The 22354-nt window shown below is 68.1% G+C and overlaps 2 protein-coding genes across 2 annotated transcripts; one reads left to right on the top strand and one right to left on the bottom strand.

The window, feature by feature from the left end:
• Positions 1-77: 77 nt before the first annotated feature.
• On the bottom strand, positions 78-3320 carry LOC135577919 (uncharacterized; the record flags this gene model as incomplete). The annotated part of the gene is given in 5 exon segments (XM_065048039.1): positions 78-307; positions 310-418; positions 1415-1501; positions 1737-1794; positions 1915-3320. Coding segments are annotated over 5 exon segments (1890 nt in total), but the record flags the coding sequence as incomplete, so codon positions are not given.
• A 2253-nt stretch (positions 3321-5573) lies between these two features.
• Positions 5574-22100, top strand: RASIP1 (Ras interacting protein 1). The gene is given in 20 exon segments (XM_065048038.1): positions 5574-5700; positions 10896-10979; positions 11393-11443; positions 11446-11527; positions 11601-11968; positions 11971-12171; positions 13010-13377; positions 13965-14294; positions 14297-14398; positions 14400-14459; positions 14461-14828; positions 16336-16485; positions 17020-17129; positions 17261-17313; positions 17315-17507; positions 18741-18797; positions 18800-18912; positions 19685-19832; positions 21561-21649; positions 21651-22100. Coding segments are annotated over 20 exon segments (3165 nt in total). The 3' UTR covers positions 21762-22100.
• The last annotated feature ends 254 nt before the right edge of the window (positions 22101-22354 follow it).

Genomic DNA, 22354 nt, shown 5'->3' with positions numbered 1-22354 from the left:
CACTGAAACCCGACTCTTCCCCTACCCCCAACCTCCTTCAGGAAGACACGCCCCCTTCGGCAGAGCCCCCGCCCACCTCAAGCCCCTCCCACCGAGTGGCCGGCGCCACACCCCGTCGCTCGGGCCACGCCCCCATCCCTCTCCCCCGAGCTCCACCCCTCCAGGCCCTGCCCAACCAAGCCCCGCCCAGCCCAAGCCCCGCCCGGCTCAAACTCCGCCCACTCCAAGCCCCGCCCACTCCAAGCCCCGCCCACCAGGTGCTCGAGGCGCCGCAGCAGCCGCTCCAGCCGGTTCTGGATCCCGCCAGTTCCGCCTCCAGGGGGCGCAGGGGCCCCCCCGCCGCCCCCCGCCGCAGCCACTCCAGGTGCCGCTGGTAGCGCTGCAGGTCGGCGCTGAGCCGGGACAGCGCCCCCGCCGGCTGGGAGGACACGGCGGGTCAGCGACACCCCCGGGAGCCCCGCAGGACCCCCACGGGACCCCCACAGCAATACCCCCGGGGACCCGCGCAGGGACCCCCACGGGGACCCCCCACAGCAATACCCCCGGGGAACCCCCACAGGGCCCCCCCACAGCAATAACCCCCGGGGAACCCCCACAGGGACCCCACAGGGTCCCCCCACGGCGATACCCCCGGGGACCCCCACAGGGACCCCCACGGGGACCCCCACAGCAATACCCCCGGGGACCCCCACAGGGCCCCCCCACAGCAATACCCCCGGGGACCGCCACAGCGACACCTGCGGGGACCCCCACAGGGTCCCCCCACGGCGATACCCCCGGGGAACCCCCACAGGGACCCCCACAAGGGTCCCCCCACGGCGATACCCCCGGGGACCCCCACAGGGACCTCTCACAGCGACACCCACGGGGCCCCCCCACAGCGATACACTCGTGGACCCCCCACAGGGACCTCTCACAGCGACACCCCCGGGGACCCCCCCCCCCTCACAGGGACCCCACAGGGACCCGTCACAGCGCCCCCGCCGGCTGGGAGGACACAACGGCCTCAGCGACACCCCCAGGGACCCCTACAGGGACCCCCCGGGGTCCCCCCACAGCGATACCCCGGGGACCCCCCCGCAGGGACCCCTCACAGCGCCCCCGCCGGCTGGGAGGGACACAGCGGGTCAGTGTCACCACGTGGGGAGGGTCGTGACGTCACCCACGGGCACTCGCGACCACCCACGAGGGGGGCGACCCCATGACCGGGGGGGACCCCTCCCGCCACGGGGGAGCCAAAGGACACCAGGACCCCAAACCCAGGGACAACCCCACGGACACCCCACAGACACGGTGACTCCACTCCCACACCCACGGGTGACCCCAAAACCCGCAGCACCCCCACCCCCCGCTCCCGCTCCCCACCCCGTCCGCCACGAGTGTCCGTGACCACCCCACGCGTGTCCGTGCCCACCTGCATGTTGCCCATCTCAGGCGCGCTCATCGCCAGCACGGGCAGCGACTCCAGCTTGTGCTCCCCCTCCGCGGGGAACCGCGACTTCTGGGGGGGGACACGGACACGGGGGGGTCAGCCCACGCGGGACCGATCCCCCGCGCGTGGGGAGGCGGGGCGAGTCTGTGGGGATGAGCGGGGTGGCGTGGGGGGTGTCGCGGGGTCGGGGAGTGGGGTTAGTGGGGATGTCACGGGGTGCGTGGGGTCCCGTGGGGGTGTCGCGGGGTGCGTGGGGTTCCGTGGAGGGTGTCGCGAGGTGTCACAGGTGGCGTGGGGACGTCACGGCGGGGCGTGGGGGTCCCGTGGGGGGTGTCACGAGGTGCCGTGGGGTCCCGTGGGGGCTGTCCTGGTGGAGTGGTGGGTATCAAGGGGGGGGGCGTGGGGTCCCGTGGGGATGTCACGGGGTGCGCGGGGTTCCGTGGGGTGCATAGGGGTGTCGTGAGGTCCCGTGGTGGTGTCACGACGTTCCGTGGGGTCCCGTGGGGGTGTTGCGGGGATCGTGGGGTTCTGGGGAGGGGGTGTCACAGGTTCCGTGGGGTGGCGTGGGGGTGTCACGAGTTTCCATGGGTGGCCTGCGGTGTTCTGTGGGGTGGCGCGGGGATATCACGAGTCCCGTGGGTGGGTCGCGGGGTCCCGTGGGGTGTCGCGGGGGGTTCCGCGGGGATTCTGGGGTTGCGTGGGGTACCCACGAGCGTGTCAGGACGGCCTTGGTGTCGCTGAGCAGCGCCTTGGCCAGGCTGGCGGCGCTGTCGAGCTCCACGCGTGGGTCGGGGGGCGGGCGCAGCCGCGGGGGGGGGCCGGACCAGCAGAGCCCGAGCAGCGCCAGCAGCCACGGGGCCCCTGCGGACACGGACACGCGAGTCAGCGGCAACGGGCGGAACGGGGAGGGGGAGCTCGGGGATCCCGGGGGCACCGGGACCGGGAGTTCGGGGATCCCGGGGGTCCGGGGGGTACCGGGGATGGGGAGTTCGGGGCTCCCGGGGCTCCCTGGACCGGGATTTCGGGGATCCCGGGGGTACCGGGATGGATGTTTCGGGGATCCCGGGGATCCCGGGGGTACCGGGGATGGGGAGTTTCGGGGCTCCCTGGACCGGGAATTTCGGGGATCCCGGGGCTGCGGATCCTGGAGCTCCCCGGGTACCGGGACCGGGATTTCGGGGATCCCGGGGATGGAGGTTTTGGGGATGCCGGGGGTACCGGAGCTGGGGGTTCCCGGTCCTCCGGGCGTTCCCGGGGATGGGGATGTCGGGGATACCGGTATCGGGGATCCTGGAGCTTTCGGGCTCCCGGGTTCCCGGATCCGGGATCTCGGGGATACCGGGACTGGAGGTTTCGGGGTTCCCAGGACTCCCGGGACCGGGGATTTCGGGGCTCCCGGGGCTGAGGGTTCCGGGGTTCCGGTGCTCCCGGGACCGGAGATGCTGCGGCTCCCGGGACTGCGGGTTTCGGGGCTCCCGGGGCTCCCGGTGCTACCGGGACCGGGGATTTCGGGGCTCCCGGGGCTGTGGATCCCGGAGCTCCCGGAGGTACCGGGGGATGGAGATTTCGGGGCTCCTGGAGCTCCCGGGATTTGGGGTCCCGGGATTTGGGGACACGGGACCGGGGGGTCCTGGTGAGCCCGGATCTGCGGTCCCGGGATTTGGGGCTCCCGGTGCTTCCGGGGTTGGGGCTCTCGGGCTGGGGGGGGGCGTGGAATTTGGGGTGCCGGGGACGGGGAGCCCGGGATTTGGGGACACGGGACCGGTGGGTCCGGTGCACCCGGGATTTGGGGCTCCCCGGACTGGGGGAGTCCCGGGATTTGGGGTCCCGGGGACGGGGAGTGACGGGATTTGGGGACACGGAACCGGGGGTCCTGGTGCACCCGGATTTAGGGTCCCGGGATTTGGGGACACGGGACCGGCGGGGTCCCGGTGCGCCCGGATTTGGGGCTCCCGGGATTTGGGGGTCCCGGGATTTGGGGCCCCGAGCCCGGGGGGTCCCGTCGCGTCCCATCGCGTCCCGTCCCGTCGCGGGTGGGCGGGCGGGGGGCGGCGGCGGCTCCTCCGTGCTGGGAGGTCCCGGCTGGAAAGTTTGATGCGGGGCTGAGTCAGGGGGCGGCACCTGCGGGAGCCCCCGCGAGTGGGGGCGAGTGGGGGGCGAGTGGGGCCCACCCGCGGCGAGGGGGGACGTGCTGAGTGGGGGGGGTCCTCCAAAAAACCCCCTCCCTCCCCCCCCACGCAAGCCCCGCGCGGCCCCGGGCGGGCTGCGGGTCCCCACGCGTGTCCGGGCCCCCACGCGGGCGCGGCCGCCGCGGGCGGGCAGGTGCGGCCGGGGCCGTTCGTGCGGTTTGAGGCGCGGCGGCCGCTGCCCCACGGGGTGGACGCGCCCGGTCCCGCCGCGACGTGGGTGGGGGGGGCGGGGAGCGGGATCCACCCCCCACGGACACTCACACACCCCCACGAGGCGGGGGATGGGGGGATGGGGGGGAGGGGAATCACGGAGGCGCCCGGTGACCCCCGCGAAACGGTCCCGCCTCCCCCCACGCGTGTCCCCGCTCCCGCGGCACTTACTTGTCATGGCGGGGGACGGGAGGGTCGTTGGCACGCGCGGGACCCACCCGCGGCGGGGACGGGAGCGTGGGGGGTGTGGGGGGGCTTGTGGGGGACGGGGGGGCGGTTGGGGGGGTGTCACCCACGGACACGCTCCACGGACACGGGCACGCTCCCAAACTCACGGACACGCTCCCGTTCACTGGGACACGCACCCACGGACACGGACACGCTCCAAACGCACGGACACGCACCCACGGTCACGGACACGCACCCTAAATCACGGACACGCTCCCACGGACACGGACACGCTCCCAGACTCACGGACACGCACCCACGGACACGAACACGCTCCCACTCACCAGTACACGCTCCCACTCTCACGGGTCGGCTCCCACAGTCACGGACACGCTCCCAAATTCACGGACACGCTCCCACTCACTAGGACACGCTCCCACGGCCACGGACACGCTCCCAAGGCCAGTCTCCCTGTCCCACTGACCGGGACACACTCCCGGCCACTCACCCACTCACCGGCCACGTTCCCACGCTCACGGCCACGCACCCACGGCCACTCTCCCACGCTCACAGACCCACTCGCGGCTCCACTCACTCTCCCCCCCCACCCCCGTTACAACGACACCCGCGGGCGGGAGGAGCCGCCGCGTCCCGCCGCTGCCGGGACTCGCGTGGGAGCCGCCGGTGCCTCCGGGAGCGTGGCCGTGGCTCCGTGGCCGTGTCCCCGCGTGACGCCGGGTCCTCCCGCCCGCCCCCCCCCTTTATACCCCGTTCGCCGCCGCCGCCGCCGATGACACACGCGTGAGTCACGGCTTTTCCATCCAGAGACCGGGGGGAGCGCGGCCGAGAAACCCCCCACGGCGGACACGGCCCCGGGGGGCGGCGGGACACGCGAACCCCCCCCCCCCAACCCACCCCCCCTCGGCCCCCAAACCCACGCACCGGGCTCGGTCCGCCGGGGTCGTGGAGAGAAGCGGCGGCGGGCCGGCCCCCGCTCCGCCCCCCACGCAGGACCGGCCCCCGACCGGCCCCCGACCGGCCCCGGGGGGGCGGGTCCGCGCGGGATCGGGCCCTTCGCCCGGGTCGGGCCCTGCATGGGGGGTCGGTCCCTGCACCTGGGACAGTCCCGGTACCGGGATCGGGCCCTAAATGGGGGGTCCCTGCACCTGGGTCCTCACGGTACCAGGATCGGGCCCTTCATGGGGATCGGGCCCCGCGGTACCGGGATCGGGCCCCTCACGGAGGATCGGTCCCCGCACGGGGTCCGTACGGTACTGGGATCGGGCCCTTTATGGGGGGACCCTGAAACGGGGTCCACACGGTACCGGGATCGGGTCCTTCATCGGGATCGGGCCCTTCACGGGGGGGAGGTCGGTCCTGCACCTGGGACAGTCCCGGTACCGGGATCGGGGCCCTAAATGGGGGTTCGGTCCCTGAAACGGGGTCCACACGGTACCGGGATCGGGCCCTTCATCGGGATCGGTCCCCCACGGGGGACATTCCCGGTACCGGGATCGGGCCCTTAATGGGGGGTCCTGCACCGGGGTCCATACGGTACCGGGATCGGGCCCCAGATGGGGGTTCGGTCCCTGCACCTGGGACAGTCCCGGTACCGGATCGGGCCCTTCCTGGGGATCGGGCCCCGCGGTCCCGGGATCGGGCCCCTCACGGGGGATCGGTTATTGATCGGGATCGGGCCCGGTCCCGGTCCAGACCCGGTACCGAAACCCACTTGTCACCGGGATCGGGCCCCGCAGGTGCAGAAGCCGCTTCCACCCGCGACTCCCGCGTGGCCGTGGGGACCCACCGACCCCCCCCCGCCCGGTGTCACCCCCTTTCCCCGCCTCCCCCGGGATATCTCAGCCCCACGCGCGTCAGCGCCGGGACCCCCGTGGGGCTGCGGGGGGGGCGGGCCGAGCCGGGCGTGGGGACACGTCCCGCGTGGGGCCACCGCGGAGCGGGGACACCCCTGATGAGCGGGATGTCCCGCAGGACGAACCCACGGGCAGCACCCACGGGGGGGGGGACGGACACGCATCATCATCCCCCCCCAACCCGGGGCCACCCGCGCGTGGGCTCCGCCCCCCCCCCCCCAATCCCCTCGCGTTGGGCAACGCGGGCGCGGGGGGGGCGGGGCGGGGGCGCGGTGACGTCAGCAACGGCAGCAGCGGAAACCCCGCGCGGCCACAGGGGCGCGAGCGGCCCCCCGGACCCCCCCGGACCCATAGAGACCCGAACAGCCCCATAGAGACCAGAACAGCCCCATAGAGACTCGTACAGACCCATAGAGACCAGAACAGCCCCATAGAGACTCGTACAGACCCATAGACACAGACCCTGCCCCATAGAGACCGATACAGCCCCATAGAGACCCAGACAGACCCATAGAGACCCAGACAGACCCATAGAGACCAGAACAGCCCCATAGAGACTCGTATAGACCCATAGACACAGACCCTGCCCCATGGAGACCGATACAGCCCCACAGAACCGGGTACAGCCCCATAGAACCGGGTACAGCACCATAGAGTCTGGTACAGCCCCATAGATCTGGGCACAGCCCCATAGAGCCGGGTACAGCCGCATAGACACGGGTACAGCCCCATAGACCTGGGTACGGCCCCATAGAGCCGGGTACAGCCCTATAGAGCCGGGTACAGCCTCATAGACACGGGTACAGCCTAATAGACCTGGGTACGGCCCCATAGACCTGGGTACAGCCCACAGACCAGGGTACAGCCCCATAGACCAGGGTACAGCCCCACAGACACGGGTACAGCCCCATAGACCTGGGTACAGCCCCACAGACCAGGGTACAGCCCCACAGACCAGGGTACAGCCCCATAGACCAGGGTACAGCCCCACAGACCAGGGTACAGCCCCATAGACCTGGGCACAGCCCTATAGACACGGGTACAGCCCCACAGACCAGGGTACAGCCCCACAGACCAGGGTACAGCCCCATAGACCTGGGTACAGCCCCACAGACACGGGTACAGACCCATAGACCAGGGTACAGCCCCACAGACCCGGGCACAGCCCCATAGAGCCGGGTACAGCCCCATAGACCTGGGCACAGCCCCACAGACACGGGTACAGCCCCATAGACCTGGGCACAGCCCCACAGCCGCGGCCCCTGCCCCATAACCAGCCCTCGCCCCATAGCCCCTGCCCTATAGCACCCGCATCCCCGCCCCACAGCCGCCCCACAGCCGCCACCCGCAGCCGCCGGCGGGGACTCGCGGGGGGGTCCCGGCGGCGGCCAAGTTCAAGTTCACGGCCAAGCCAAACACGCGCCGCCGTAAATATTTCGCTGCCAGGTGACGGTGTTTTGGGGGGGGGGGGGGGAGGGGGGCGGGTCCGGCCCTGCCCCCCCCACCCCACCCCCCCTCCCCCCCTGCCTGTCCCGGCACGTGGGGCTGCGCCCTTGGCCTTGAACTTGGCCGGCCGGTCGGTGCCCGGTGGGTGTTTTTCCAGACAGTGGTTTTATTTTATTCTATATATTTTTGGGGGGGGGGGGGGGGAGGAATTGACCCCCCCCAGCGGTGGGGGAGGGGGTCACCCCTCCCCCCCCCCCGCACCACGTGACACCGGGTGGTTTCTTTCAATAGGGGGAGGGGGTTGAACTTGACACCCCCCCCCCCCCCCCAAGCAGCATCACCGGTGGTTTGGGGGGGGTGGCGGTTTTGGGGGGGGTTGGTGGTTTTGGGGGGGGGGGGGTGATTTGCGTCCGCTCCGGGGGGGGGCGGCGGGAACGTGCGTCACGCGGTGACGTGGTCACCGAGGGGGGGGGACACATAGTAATGGTGTCACCTCCCCCCCTCTAAACCTCAACCCCCTCCCCCCCCCCCGCCCGGGTCACCGGGGGTGTCCCCGTGTCCCCTGCGGCGCCAGCGGGGGGGTCACTGGGTCACTGTGTCACCGTGTCACCGTCACTGTCCCCAGCGTGTCCCCAGGTGACCCCGGGCACACACACCGCAGCGTCCCCACGTCCCCCCCCGCCGTGTCCGTCTGTCCCCCCCATGTCTGTCTGTCCGTCCCTCCCCCCCACCCCGGTTGTGACGCAAACGCCCCCGGTCGGGGCGGGGTGGGGGGGGTGGGGAATGGGGGATGAGCCCGGACGGACGGACAGACGGACACGTATGGGCGCTATAGGGGGAAGCTGGGGGGGGTCCGTGTGTCCGTCCGTGTGTGTACAGGAGCACGTATGCGCGCGTGTGTTCCTATAGATGCACGAACATACGTGGGGACGGGCTCGCGCGCCCGTACCTGCCCATAGGTGCCCGCGCGAGCCTTGGCCCCGCCCCCTGCACCGCCCATCCCATCCCGGCCCCGCCCACGCTTTCCTGGCACCGCCCACCCGCCCGCGTCGTCTCGGCGGCGCCCCCTGGCGGCCGAGCGGCGGCGCTACGGCGAGCCGGAGGCGGGGGGGGACACACACGGACTCCGGGGGAGATTTGGGGCAATTTGGGCGCTCCGAGGGGGGTCTGGGGTCTCCGAGGGGGGCCTGGGGTCTACGAGGGGGATTTGGGGTCTCCGAGGGGGATTTGGGGCCGGTTTTGGGGTCTCCGAGGGGGAATTTGAGGCAGTTTGGTGGCTCTGAGGGGGCTTTGGGGTCTCCGGGGGGGGTTTGGGAGCCCCGACGGGGGGCAGTTGGGGCAGTCTGGGGTCTCTGAGGGGGGTTTGGGGTCTCCGAGGGGGTTTTTGGGCCTCTGAGGAGGTTTTGGGGTCTCTGAAGAGGGTTCGGTGCCGGTTTTGGGACTCCCGGGGCTTTGAGGCGGTTCCGAGGAGAGGGGCGGGGCCAGGGCGGGGCTTGAGCAGAGAGGCGGGGCTTGGGGAGAGAGGCGTGGCCTGAGGGAAAAGGGGCGTGACCAGGGCGGGTCTCTGCGGAGCGGCGCCACATCGGGGGCGTGGCCACATCTCCCCGCCTTCTGATTGGCTGCCGCTCTTCCCGCCGAAACGGCTCGCTCGCACTCCCTCTCTCTCTCCCTCCCTCCCCCCTCTCCCTCCCCGTCAATCACTACGCCGGGCAGCCGCTTGCAGGCGCCCTGCGTGGTCTCATTGGTTCCCCCCCGTCGAGGCGCGAAGGGCTCAGCCAATGGGAGGCGCGGACGGGGCTCGGTGGGCGGGCCCGGCCGTGAGGGAGGAGAAGGCGCGATGGCGGCGGCGGCGCCGGGAGGTCGCGGCCCGGGGGACAAACGGCGGCCGATAGGGGCCGGGCCCGGGCTGAGGGAGCGGAAAAGGCACCGGGGGCCGCCCTGGGGGTGCGGAGAAGGCGCTGGGGTTGCCTTAGGGGTGCGGAGAAGGGGATTTGGGCCGTTCTAGGGGCGGCTGGGGCCAAGGCCTGGCCCTGTGAGGGACCCTGAGGGACCCGGCGGTGGGGGCGGGTTTAGGGGTCCCTGTGTGGCCACATCGTCCCCCCGCTTCCCTCCTCAGCAGCGAGGCCAACGCGGGTTGTCCCCCCAGGGCCACTTTTGGGGACCCAGCGAGTCGGCTCCTTCCCCTCAGGGCTGGGACAGGAGGGGCTGGGACCCCCAGGTGACACCTCTGTCCTCCCTGTTGCTGTGACATCACTGGGACCCCCCCCAGGTGACACCCGTGTCCCCCCTGTTGCTGTGACATCACTGGGATTGCCCCCCAAGTGACACCCCTGTCCCCCCCATTGCTGCGACATCGCTGGGACACCCCAGGTGACACCTGTGACCCGCCAGGTGACACTCATGTCCCCCACCCGGTGACACCCGTGAGCCCCCCAGGTGACACCCGTGTCCCCCCTGTTGCTGTGACATCGCTGGGACACCCCAGGTGACACCAGCATCCCCAGCAGCACCTGCCACAAAGGGGGGTGAGTCTGGGGGAAGAGATTTGGGGGGGACACGCAGGGGCCCCTGGGGGTGGCACTGGTGCCATTGTCACCCCCAGCAAAGGGTGGGGACACCCCATTGGGGTTGGGAACCCCCACTTCAGATTGGGGACCCCCCAGTGGGGTTAGTGCACCCCCTTCGGGTTAGGGACCCCCCAGTGAGATTGGGACCCCCCTTTGGATTGGGGACCCCTCAATGAGGTTGGGGACTCCCCCTTTGGTTGGGGAAACCCCCAGTGGGATTGGGACCCCCGTTTCGTTTGGGGACCCCTCAATGGGGTCGGGACCCTCTGCTTTGCATTAGGGACCCCCCATTTGGGTTGGGACCCCCTGCTTTGCGTTGGGGACCCCTCAATGGGGTTGGGGACCCCCACTTTGATTTGGGGACCCCCCAGTGGGATTCGGACCCCTCAATGGGGTTGGGGACCCCCCCCCCTTTGAGTTGGGGACCCCCCAGTGGGGTTGGGACCCCCTGCTTTGGTTTGCTCCCCCCACCCCTTTGTCCCCTCGTCCCATCCTGGCCCACCCCCCACTTCCCTCCCCACCCCCCCCCCCCCATTTCCAGCCCCCCCTCCCGGTTTCCTGGCCGGACTCGCCCTTTCCTGCCCCCCCCCCGCCTTTGTCACCGTCACCGCTGGGGGGGGACACGCGAGTGGCACCGAGCGGCATCGGGAGTCGGGGACGGCGGCGATTTGGGGGTGAGGGGGGGAAAGTGGGGGGCGGAGGGGTGGGGGGGGCCACACGTGTCCCCTCAGGGGGTCCTGGGGGGTTTGGGGGGTGGGGTCATTGGGGTCCCCATTGTCCCCCCACAAGGGTTAATGGGGTTTGAGGGGGTGAGGGGGTTGTCCCCAATGTCCCCCCACCCGGGGTTAATTAGGTTTGGGGGTGTCCTGGGTAGTCCCCAAGGGCTGGTGGTGTCCCCAGTGTCCCCCCTCCCACGAGTGGCGGTGTTTGGGGGGTTCAGGGGGTGCTGTGGGTGTTGTCCCAGATGTCCCCAATGTGTCCCCAATGTCCCCCCCATGTCCCCCCCCAGGTGAGGCCATGGATGAGCACGGGGGGGGCAGCCCCTGCTTCGGGAACCCCCATTTGGGGGGCTCAGAGGGGTCCCAGTTTGAGGGTGAGCCCTGGGTGGGGGTTCGGGGGGTGCTGTGGGTGTTGTCCCCGATGTCCCCAATGTCCCCCCCCCCAGGTGACAGCATGGAGGAGCGCGGGGGGGGCAGCCCCTGCTGTGGGAAACCCCATTTGGGGGGTCCTGGGGTGCGGGTGAACCCTGGGTGGGGGGTTCAGGGGGGTTGGGGGGTGCTGTGGCTGTTGTCCCCAATGTCCCCAATGTGTCCCCAATGTCCCCCCCCATGTCCCCAATGTCCCCCCCCAGGTGAGGCCATGGAGGAGCGTGGGGGGGGCAGCCCCTGCTGTGGGAAACCCCATTTGGGGGGTCCTGGGGTGGGGGTGAGCCCTGGGTGGGGGGCTCAGGGGGGTTGGGGGGTGCTGTGGCTGTTGTCCCCAATGTCCCCCCGTGTCCCCCCCCAGGTGACAGCATGGAGGAGCGCGGGGGGGGCAGCCCCCGCTTCGGGAAGCTCCATTTCCGGTGGGGCTCTGGATCAACTCCCCCAAGAAGCGCTTGGCCAAGATGAGCAGCCGCTGGCCCAGCGCCGCCTCCGTCCGGTCAGACCCTTTCCTCCCCCTTCGCCCCCAAAATCCTGCTCCGTACCCCCCCCGTGACCCCCCCCACCCACAGATCCACCTCCTCGGACACCGCGAGCCGCGGCAGCGAACCCCCCGACCCGCGGCCCCCCCAGAAACCCAAACCCCCCCGGCACAAGCGCCTCTCCAACCTGTTCCACCGCGGCTGGGCCAGCGAGAAGAAACTGGCGGAGCTCATCGAGCCCCTCGGCGCCGGGACGGTGACGGGAGGGGGGGGGACACCCCAAAACGTCCCCTCCGCCCCCCCCCAGCCCCCCGGCATCCTCAAGATTTTCGGGGGGGACCTTTCCCGGGGGGCGAATTACAAGAGCGTGTTGGCGACGCCGCGATCCAGCGCTCGGGAGCTGGTGCTGGAGGCGCTGGAGCGATACGGGGTGACCCCCGACGGGGACAACGGGACGTCGGGGACACCTTCGTGCTGTGTGACGTGGTGGGGAGGGCGGGGGGGCCCGGGGGGGGGTGGGTCCCCGAGCACCTGCGGGTTTTGGGGGACGCGGAGCGGCCGCTGGTGCTGCAGGACGTCTGGAAACCCAAAGCGGGGTGCTCGCGGCGCTTCGAGATCCGGCGGCGGCACGAGGTGGAGCGAGCGGCGGACGGCGAGGAGGGTGAGCCCCGCGCCCCAGATCCGGGGGGTCCCCCAAAAATCGGGGGGTTTTGGGGTGTTATACCCTGAAATCGGGCGGTTTTGGGTTGTCCTTTCCATGGGCTGGTTTGGCGGCTCTTCCTATGGGCTGGTTTTGGGGTCCCTCCCCAAAAGCAGCTGGTTTTAGGGTCCCCCAATAGGTGGGTTTTGGGGAGCCCCAAAAGCAGCTGGTTTTGGGGCTCCCCAATAAGTGGGTTTTGGGGTGATCCCCCCAAAAGGCGGGTTTTTGGGGTGTTATCCCCCAAAATTGGGCAGGTTTGGGTCCCCTTCCCATGGGCTGGTTTGGGGGCTCTTCCCATGGGCTGGTTTTGGGGTCCCTAAAACCAAAAGCAGCTGGTTTTGGGGTCCCCCAATAGGTGAGTTTTGGGGTGATCTCCCCAAAATTGGGGGGTTTTGGGGTGTTACCCCCCGAAATTGGGCAGTTTTGGGTCCCCTTCCCATGGGCTGGTTTGGGGGCTCTTCCCATGGATGGTTTTGGGGTCCCCCAATAGGTGGGTTTTGGGGTGATCTCTCCAAATTTGGGGGGGTTTTGGGGTGTCCCCCCAAAATAAGGTGGTTTGGCGTCCCCTTTTCATGGGCTTGTTTGGAGTCTCTCCCCATGGGCTGATTTTGGGGTGTCCCCCAAAACATGTTGGTTTTGGGTCCCTCCAAACAGGCTGGTTTTGGGGTGCCCCCCCAATAGTCTGTTTTTTGACCCCCCCCCCCAAATCCTCTGGTTTTTTGCCTCCCCCCCCCCCCCCCCAGGCAGATTTTGGGCTGTCCCCCCCATCCCCTGATCGGGGTGTCCCCCCATTTTCCAGTCGTGACCCCCCCCTCCCCGCCGCCTCCAGCGCAACCGTTCCCCGCGCCGCCTCGGGGGGGCCCCCCCCGGCCCCCCATAAAAACGGGGGCGCCCCCGGCGACCCCCCCGCCCCCCTGCGGCCGCAGCATCAGCGACGTCAACCTGAGCATCAAACGGCGCCGTGACCGCAGGAACGTGCTGAGCGTGGCCCCCCCGGCGACCCCCCCCCGGACCCGGAGCACCCCCAAAGCGCCCCCCCCGCCCCCCCCCGACCAGCCGGGGGGGCCCCAGGACGAGGGGGGGGCCCTGGAGCCGCTGGCGCAGTGTCTGATCCAGCCCCCCCGCCGGCTCCCCTTCTTCCTGCTGCTGCGGGGCTACGGGCCGCAGGTGGGGGGACCCCAAAAATGCACCATGTGCCCCCCCAATCCTCCTCCCGCCCCCACAAACCCCCCCCTTTTCCCTTGGACCCCCCCCAATAACTTTCCTTTGCCCCCCCCTTTCCTCACCCCCAGTCCCTTCCCTTTCCCCCCATTTATGTCACCCCTAAAATCACCCCCTTATTCCCCCCCAAGTGCCCCCCCAAGTCCCCCCCATTTGTCACCCCTAAAGTCCCCCCCTTATTTCTCCCCCTTTATCACCCTATAAATCCCCCCTCCCCCCTTTTTCTGCCCCCCCTTTTAATCACCCCCTTATTCCCCTTCCTGTTCATCACCCCAAAATAGACCCACCAGCCCCCCCTTTTTAATCATCCCCCCACGTCTCCCCCTTTTGTGCCCCCCAAAGTCCTCCCCACTTTTCCTGCCCCCGAAATGTCCCCCCATTTTTCTTCACCCCCAAATCCCCCCACTTTTGCCGCCCCCCCCAAACCACTTTTTCCTTGGCCCCCCCAAATGTCCCCCCTTTTCCTCACCCCCAACCCCCCCATTTTTCTCACCCCCCATTTTTACTGCCCCCCCTTTTTCTCGCCCCCCCAGGACTTTGTCATCTACGTCATGACCCGTCCCCAACACGTCTTTGGCCGCCGCCCCCAAAAACCCCCCGAAAACCCCGCCGGACCCCCCGAAAAACCTTCAGGACCCCCCGAAAAACCCGGAGGTGCCCCCGAAAAACCGGGGGGACCCCTCGAAAAACCGGGGGGGCCCCCGTTTGTCATCGACACCTTCCTGGACGCCCCCGACATCCTCCCCCGGCACTGCCTGGTGCAGGGGGGGGGCGACGCGGCGGAGCCCGGGGACCCCCCCCCCGCCACCCTGCGCCCTTTTCGGGGGGCACCCGTCACCCACAACGGGGTCCCCCTGTTCCACCCCGCGCCCCCTGCGCCCCGGGGACATTTTGGGGCTGGGGGTGGCACTTTTTGTTCCTTTACCAAGACCCCCGGTGTCCCTTCCCCGCTCCCCCCGCTTGGCTGCCCCCCTCCGACCCCCTCGCTGGGCCTGGGGGGGGTTTTGGGGTGCGTGGGGTGCGGGTTGCCCCCCCCAAAAACGCGAAGCGGCCATTCGGGAGGCCCTGGAGACCCCCCGGCCCGAATTGCGGTTCCGGCCCCAGGACCGGGAGGTTTTGCTGCGGGAGATCGTGCGGCTGCAAGCGGGGGGACACGGGGACCCCGCGGACGCCCCCGCCGACGGATTTGGGGTGTCCCCCCCCCCCCGGCGAGGAGGAAACGGGGGCGCTGGCCCCCGCCTTCCTGCTGGGGCTGTGTCTGAGCACGCGGGGCGAGCGTTTCCCCCCCAGGAGCTGCCGGGGCTGCTGCAGCGCGTGGCCACCGTCATCAGGGACAACGTCTGGGTGAGCTGGGGACACTTGGGGACACTTGGGGACATCGAGGGGGACACGGGGATGTGGGATATGGGAGGATAGGGGGGATTTTGGGGACACGGGGGGTATTTTGGGGGTCCCCCCCCGGCTGCTCCTGTGGCCACTGTCATCAGGGACAACGTCTGGGTGAGCTGGGGACACTTGGGGACATCGAGGGGGACACGGGGATGTGGGATATGGGGGGATGGGGGGGACACGGGGTGTTTTGGGGTCCCCCCCCCGGCTGCTCCTGTGGCCACCATCATCAGGGACAACGTCTGGGTGAGCTGGGGACACTTGGGGACACTTGGGGACATCGAGGGGGACACGGGGATGTGGGATATGGGGGGATAGGGGGGATTTTGGGGACACGGGGGGTATTTTGGGGGTCCCCCCCCGGCTGCTCCTGTGGCCACTGTCATCAGGGACAACGTCTGGGTGAGCTGGGGACACTTGGGGACACTTGGGGACATCGAGGGGGACACGGGGATGTGGGATATGGGGGGACAGGAGGGATGGGGGGGACACGGGGGTGTTTTGGGGGTCCCCCCTGCTGTACCGCATGGCCACTGTGATGAGGGACAGCATCTGGGTGAGAGGGGACATTGGGGACATTTGGGACATCATTGGGGACATCGGGGGGGAACATGAGGATGTGGGATATGGGGGGACAGGGGACACACCGGGGGTGTTTTGGGGGTGTCCCCCCCCAACTGCTCCTGTGGCCACTGTGATCAGGGACAACGTCTGGGTGACTGGGGACAGTGGGGATGTTGGGGACACTGGGCACTTTGGGGGGACATGGGGACATCGGGGGGGATGTGGGGGGTCAGGTTGTGGGGGGATTTTGGGGACACCGGGGTGTTTTGGGGGTTCCCCCCATTGGGTGGCCCAGCTGGTCAGAGTGTCGGATGAGCTGGGGACACTGGGGACACTGGGGACACTGGGGACATTGGGGACAGGGGTGACGCTCCCGTCCCCCCCAGGGAGAAGATCAAGGAGATCGGGGAGCGGCAGCCAGAGCTGTGAGTGCCCCGAACCCCCAGATCCCCCAGAACCCCCCAAGCCCCCCAAATCTCCCCAAACTCCCCCCATATCCCCTGAAACTCCCTCCAAATTCCACCCCCCATCCCGTGTCCCCCCATTCCCGTATCCCCCCCGTTATTGTGTCCCCCCCATCCCCGTGTCCCCCCATTCCCGTGTCCCCCCCACCCCGTTCCCCCGTGTCCCCCTTCCCGTGTCCCCCCCATTATTGTGTCCCCCCCGTCCCTGTGTCCCCCCCATTCACGTGTCCACCCCATTGTGTCCCCCATCCCCATGTGTCCCCCATCCCCATGTCCCCCCTCATTATTGTGTCCCCCATCCCAATGTTCCTCCCCATTCCCATGTTCCCCCATTATCATGCTCCCCCCCCATTATTGTGTCCCCCATTCCCATGTTCCCCCCCCTCCCCATGTCCCTCATCCCCATGTTCCCCCATTATTGTGTCCCCCCATCCCCGTGTCCCCCCCATTATCGTGCCCCCATCCCCGTGTCCCCATTCCCTCTCAGCCCCCCCGGACGCCGCCCCCCCCCCGCCGTCCCCGACCCCCCCTCGGTCGCCCGGGACCTTCGGCCGCTGTTCCTGTGGCTGGCGAACGTGACGGAGCTGCTGAACCTGGCGCAGCGCAGCGTGGTGAACATGGAGAAGGAGATGGAGGATGGAGGGTGAGAACCCCAAAACACCCCCAAAATCACCCAGAAAACACCCTGGGGAGGGAGAGGAGACACAAAACACCCCAAAACGCCCCAAAAACGCCCCCAAAACGCCCTCAAAACACCCTAAAACGCCCCAAAACGTGAGCGAGCTGCTGAACCTGGCGCAGAGTCCTGGGGATGGAGAGAGATGGACATGGAGGGTGAGACCCCAAAATACCCCTAAATCACCCCAAAAATCCCCCGAAAATGGGGCTGGGGATGGAACGGGAGCTGGAGCTGGATGGTGGGACCCAAACACCCCAAAACCACCCCAAAAATGGGGGTGGCCTTGGGGGGACCCCCTCAAAACCCATGGGTTTGGGTCTGGTTTTGGGGTGTCCCCCAAAAGACGTTGATATTGGGGTCCCTTCAAATAGGCGGTTTTGGGGTGTCCCCCCCAATAAACAGGTGGGTTTTGGGGTGTGTTTCCCCCCCCAATGGGTCAGTTTTGGGGTGTCCCCCCCAATAGACGGGTGTGTTTTGGGGTGTCCCCCCAGGGCCGTCCCCGGAGGTGACGAGTGACCTGGACACGTGTGACGAGGCCATGGCCACGCTGGACGAGGTCGTCATGTCCACCTTCCAGCAGTGCGTCTATTACCTCACCAAGGTACCAAAACCCCCCAAATCACCCCAAAAACACCCCCGGAACACCCCGCAACACCCTCTGACCCTCCTGACCCCCAAAACCCCCCATTTTCCCCCGTTTCCCCCCATCTTTCCCCATTTTCCCGTTGCAGTCCCCTGTACGCGACGCTGCCGGCGCTGCTGGAGTCCAACCCGTTCTCGGGGGCGGGGGAGCCCAGCGCCGGGGGGGGGGCCGGACCTGGGGGGGGTCCCCGAGGGGCTGCGCCCCACGCTGGGGCTGTTCCGGGTGACGCTGCGACTGTCCCACGAGTGTCACCTGCACCCGGACCTGGCGTCACAGACCTTCGGCTACCTGTTCTTCTTCTGCAACGCCTCGCTCTTCAACACCCTCATGGAGAAAGGTGGGAGGGGGTCCCTATGGGGTCCCTGGGGGGGTCACAGGGGTCTGGGGGGTCACAGGGGTGTCCCCAGAGGGGTCCTGGGGGTGTCACCTGCACCCAGACCTGGTGTCACAGACCTTTGGGTTCCTGTTCTGCAACACCCTGTTCAACACCCTCATGGCAAAAGGTGGGGCTGGTGGTCCCTATGGAGTCCAGGGGGGTTCTGGGGGGTCTGGGGGGGTCACAGGGGTCTGGGGGGTCACAGGGGGGTCCCCAGGGGGTCCTGGGGTGTCACCTGCATTTGGACCCTGGTGTCACAAACCTTTGGGTTCCTGTTCTGCAACACCCAGTTCAACACCCTCATGGGGAAAGGTGGGTCTGGGGTCCCTATGGGGTCTGGGGGGGTCCTGGGGGCTCTGGGGGGGTCACAGGGGTCAGGGGGGTCACAGGGGGGTCCCCAGGGGGGTCCTGGGGGTGTCACCCTGCACTTGGACCTGGTGTCCCAGACCTTGGGGTTCCTGTTTGCAATGTGTCCCTGTTCAACACCCTCATGGGGAAAGGTGGGTCTGGGGTCCCTATGGGGTCCAGGGGGGGGTCTGGGGGTCACAGGGGTTTGGGGGATCCCCAGGGGGGTCCCCAGGGGGGTCCTGGGGGTGTCACCTGCACTTGGACCTGGTGTCACAGACCTTTGGGTTCCTGTTCTGCAACACCCCGTTCAACACCCTCATGGGGAAAGGTGGGGCTGGGGTCCCTATGGGGTCCAGGGGGGGTCTGGGGGTCCCAGGGGTGTCACCTGCCCCCCAAGCTGGTGTCACCTCCTTGTGCAACATCCTCATGGACAAAGGTGGGTCTGGGGGGAGGGGGCAGATCTGGGGGTCCCATTTCCCCCCGATTTCCCCCCCGTTTCCCCCCCATTTCCTCCATTGTCCGTCACCAGGACCAGCAGGAAACGGCCCCTTTGTGCCACAGGAAACGGGGGGTTGGGGACACGGGGCCGGGATTTGGGGTCACCAGGGGGTATGGGGGGGTCGGTGCCACCTCCTGTGTCCCCCCCGTTAATTTATGTCCCCCCATTATTTGCGTCCCCCCCATTTCACAGGTCCCCTCTTCCCATGGTGGCTGGGGGGGGTGGGTGGCACTGGGGACACAGGGACAGGATTTGGGGACACAGGATGGGATTTGGGGTCACCGGGGGGTGCGGGGGGGTCGGTGCCACCCCCTGTGTCCCCCCCCTCATTGATTGTCCCCCCCCAGGGGGTGCGGGTCCCTTCTTCCAGTGGTGGAGGGGGGTCCGGATCCGCACCAACCTGGACTGGTGCTGGAGTGGCTGACGGCGCTGGGGCTCGGGGACATCGCCGCCGAGTTCTTCCGCAAGGTGTCGGCCACGGCCACGCTGCTCTGCACCCCAAAGTCCTGCCTGGCCAAGGTGGGGACACTTGGGGACACCACGGGGACATGGTCGGATAGTGGGAGTGGGATTTGGGGACATTCAGAGACACTTTGGGGACACAGGGACACTGAGAGCATGAGGTGTCAGCCATGGCCACACTGCTCTGCACCCCAAATCCTGCCTGGCCAAGGTGGGGACACTTGGGGACATCAGGGGACACTTGGGGACATCACGGGGACATGGTTGGATAGTGGGAGTGGGATTTGGGGACATTCAGAGGCTTTGGGGACACTGAGGGGACGAGGTGTTGGTCTCCCCCACGCTGCTCTGCACCCCAAATCCTGCCTGGCCAAGGTGGGGACACTTGGGGACATCGGGGGACACTTGGGGACATTGTGGGGATGCTTCAGGAACAGTGGGAGTGGGATTTGGGGACTGATGTCCCCAGTGTCCCCACTGTGTCCCCATGTCCCCACTGATGTCCCCACTGATGTCCCCAGGCCAGCTGGTCCCGTCTCCGCTCCGAGTACCCAGCGCTGTCCCCACTGTGTCCCCATTGTCCCCCCTTGTCCCCACTGTGCCCCCATGTCCCCACTGATGTCCCCATGTCCCCAATGTGTCCCCAGGCCACCTGGTCCCGTCTCCGCTCCGAGTACCTGGTGCTGTCCCCAATGTCCCCACTGATGTCCCCATGTCCCCAATGTCCCCCAGGCCAGCTGGTCCCGTCTCCGCTCTGAGTACCCGGCGCTGTCCCTACTGTGTCCCCAATGTCCCCATGTCCCCACTGATGTCCCCAATGTGTCCCCAGGCCAGCTGGTCCCGTCTCCGCTCCGAGTACCCGGCGCTGTCCCCAGCTCAGCTGCACCACGTCCTGTGTCACTACCAGCTGGGACAGGGGACAGTGGCCCCGCCCGCCTGGGACCCCCCCCCCGAGGAGCGCGACGAGGCCACCAACGGTGGGTGACACCGGGACCCCCGGGACCTGCCCTGTCCCTTGTCACCCCCCAGGACCATCCTGTCCCCTCCCTGTGTCCCCCTGTCCCCACCAACAGTGGGTGACACCCGGGACCTCCTTGTGTCCTTGTCACCCCCTGTCCCCTCCCTGTATCCCCATCACCCCATGTCACCCCCTGTCACCAATGGCGGGTGACACCCCCAGGACCCCGCCCATGTCCCCCTGTCACCAACAGTGGGTGACACCCGGGACCTCCTTGTGTCCTTGTCACCCTGTCCCCTCCCTGTATCCCCATCACCCCCATGTCACCCCCTGTCACCACCAATGGTGGGTGACACCCCCAGGACCCCGCCCATGTCCCCGTCACCAACGGTGGGTGACACCCGGGACACCCACCCATCCCCTCTCTGTGTCCTGTCACCCCCTGTCCCCCTGTCACCCCCGTCACCCCTCCCATGTCCTGTGTCCCTCAGGTGGCTCCTGTCCCTTGTCACCCCCCCATGACTGTGTCCCTGTCACCCCCCGTTGTCCCGCAGGTCACATCTTGGAGAGCTTAGAGCAGCCCTGTCCCCTTCCTGCCCCGTGTCCCCATCACCCCTCTTGTCCCTGTCACCTCAATGTCCCCCTTGTCCCAAATGTCCCACAGGTCACATCTTCAAGAGCGTGAGCTCCCCGTCCCCATCCTGCCACGTGTGCCCATTGTCTCCATCACCTGTGTCCCTGTCACCCCACCTGTCCCCATCACCCCCCTTGTCCCTGTTGTCCTTGTGTCCCCACAGGTGACACCTTTGAGAGCTTTTCCAGTCACCCCCCTTGTCCCCAATGTCCCTCTTGTCCCCAATGTCCCCACAGGTGACATCTTCGAGAGCTTTTCCCATCACCCCCATCACCCCCTTGTCCCTGTCACCCCAGCTGTCCCTGTCACCCTCCTCATCCCCAATGTCCCCATCACCCCAATGTCCCTGTTGTCCCCATTGTCCCTGCAGGTGACATCTTTGAGAGCTTTTCCGAGCACCCCATCACCCCCTTGTCCCCGTCACCCCAGCTGTCCCTGTCATCCCCCTTGTCCCCATCACCCCAATGTCCCCCCAGGTGACATCTTCAAGAGCTTTTTGGAGCACCCTTGTCCCTGTCACCCTAGCTGTCCCCAGTGACCCCCAATGTCCCCGTCACCCCAATGTCCCTGTTGTCCCCAATGTCCCCACAGGTGACATCTTCAAGAGCTTTTTGCAGCACCCTTGTCCCTGTCACCCCAGCTGTCCCAGTCACCCCAATGTCCCCATCACCCCAATGTCCCCATCACCCCCGCAGGTGACATCTTCAAGAGCTTTTCCGAGCACCCCCATGACCCCCCTTGTCCCCAATGTCCCCATCACCCCAGTGTCCCTGTTGTCCCCAATGTCCCCCGTCACCCCAATGTCCCCATCACCCCAATGTCCCTGTTGTCCCCGATGTCCCCGCTGTCCCCGCAGGTGACATCTTCGAGAGCTTTTCCGAGCACCCCCGTGACCCCCCTTGTCCCCAATGTCCCCGTCACCCAATGTCCCCATCACCCCAATGTCCCCATCACCCCAGTGTCCCTGTTGTCCCCAATGTCCCCGCTGTCCCCGCAGGTGACATCTTCGAGAGCTTTTCCAAGCACCCCCCTTGTCCCTGTCACCCTAGCTGTCCCAGTCACCCCGATGTCCCCATCACTCCAGTGTCCCTGTTGTCCCCAATGTCCCCGCAGGTGACATCTTCGAGAGCTTCTCCGAGCACCCCCCGCTGCTGCTGCCCGGCCGGGGGTTCCGGCTGCGCCCCGGGGAGCCGGTGAGCGAGCGGGGGGCTCCTGCGGCCCCTCCTGCGCCTGCGCCGCCTCCTGTGGGACCGCGAGCAGGGACAGCCCGGCCCCGACCTTGACCCCCAGGGGACGCCCCATGGGACCCCGTGACCCCCCTGCGTGGGGACAGCTGGGGGACTCCCCCCGGGGACACCCTGGAACTGGGGGGGGGGGGGGGGGTGTGCATCTGTGTCCCCCACCCACTGTGACCCTGACCTTGAGGGGACGTCCTGAACTTGGGGACCCCTCCCCCACCCTCTGTGACCCCTGTGACCTCTGGGGGGTTGTGACAACTTGGGGACACCCCCAGGGACCCTCGGCCACTTGCGCCACCTGGACCAGGCTCTTGTGCATCCCTGTCCCCCACCTATGACCTTGACCTTGTGAAGACCCTGTGGTGACACTGTGACCCCCACCCCCCCCAATAAAGGTCACGTGACACAACTGTCACCTGCTGTGTCCCCCCAGGGTGGGGGATCCCCAATGACACTGGGTGACTCAGAGAGGTCCCCATTTATGCTTGGGGGGGTTCAGGGGGTCCCCGGTGATGTTTTGGGGGTTCCCATTGACACTTGGGGGGTCGGGGGGGTTCCCCATTGACACTTGGGGGGTTGGGGGGGGTCCCCATTGACACTCGGTGACACTTGGGGGGTTTAGGAGGGTACCCACTGATACTCAGGGGATACAGGGGGTCCCCACTGACA

The sequence above is a fragment of the Columba livia genome, unplaced genomic scaffold (genome assembly GCF_036013475.1).
Source record: "Columba livia isolate bColLiv1 breed racing homer unplaced genomic scaffold, bColLiv1.pat.W.v2 Scaffold_1878, whole genome shotgun sequence".
Taxonomy (NCBI): domain Eukaryota; kingdom Metazoa; phylum Chordata; class Aves; order Columbiformes; family Columbidae; genus Columba; species Columba livia.
Note: the sequence above shows the minus strand (reverse complement) of the source record. Positions and strands in the feature narration are given on the sequence as shown.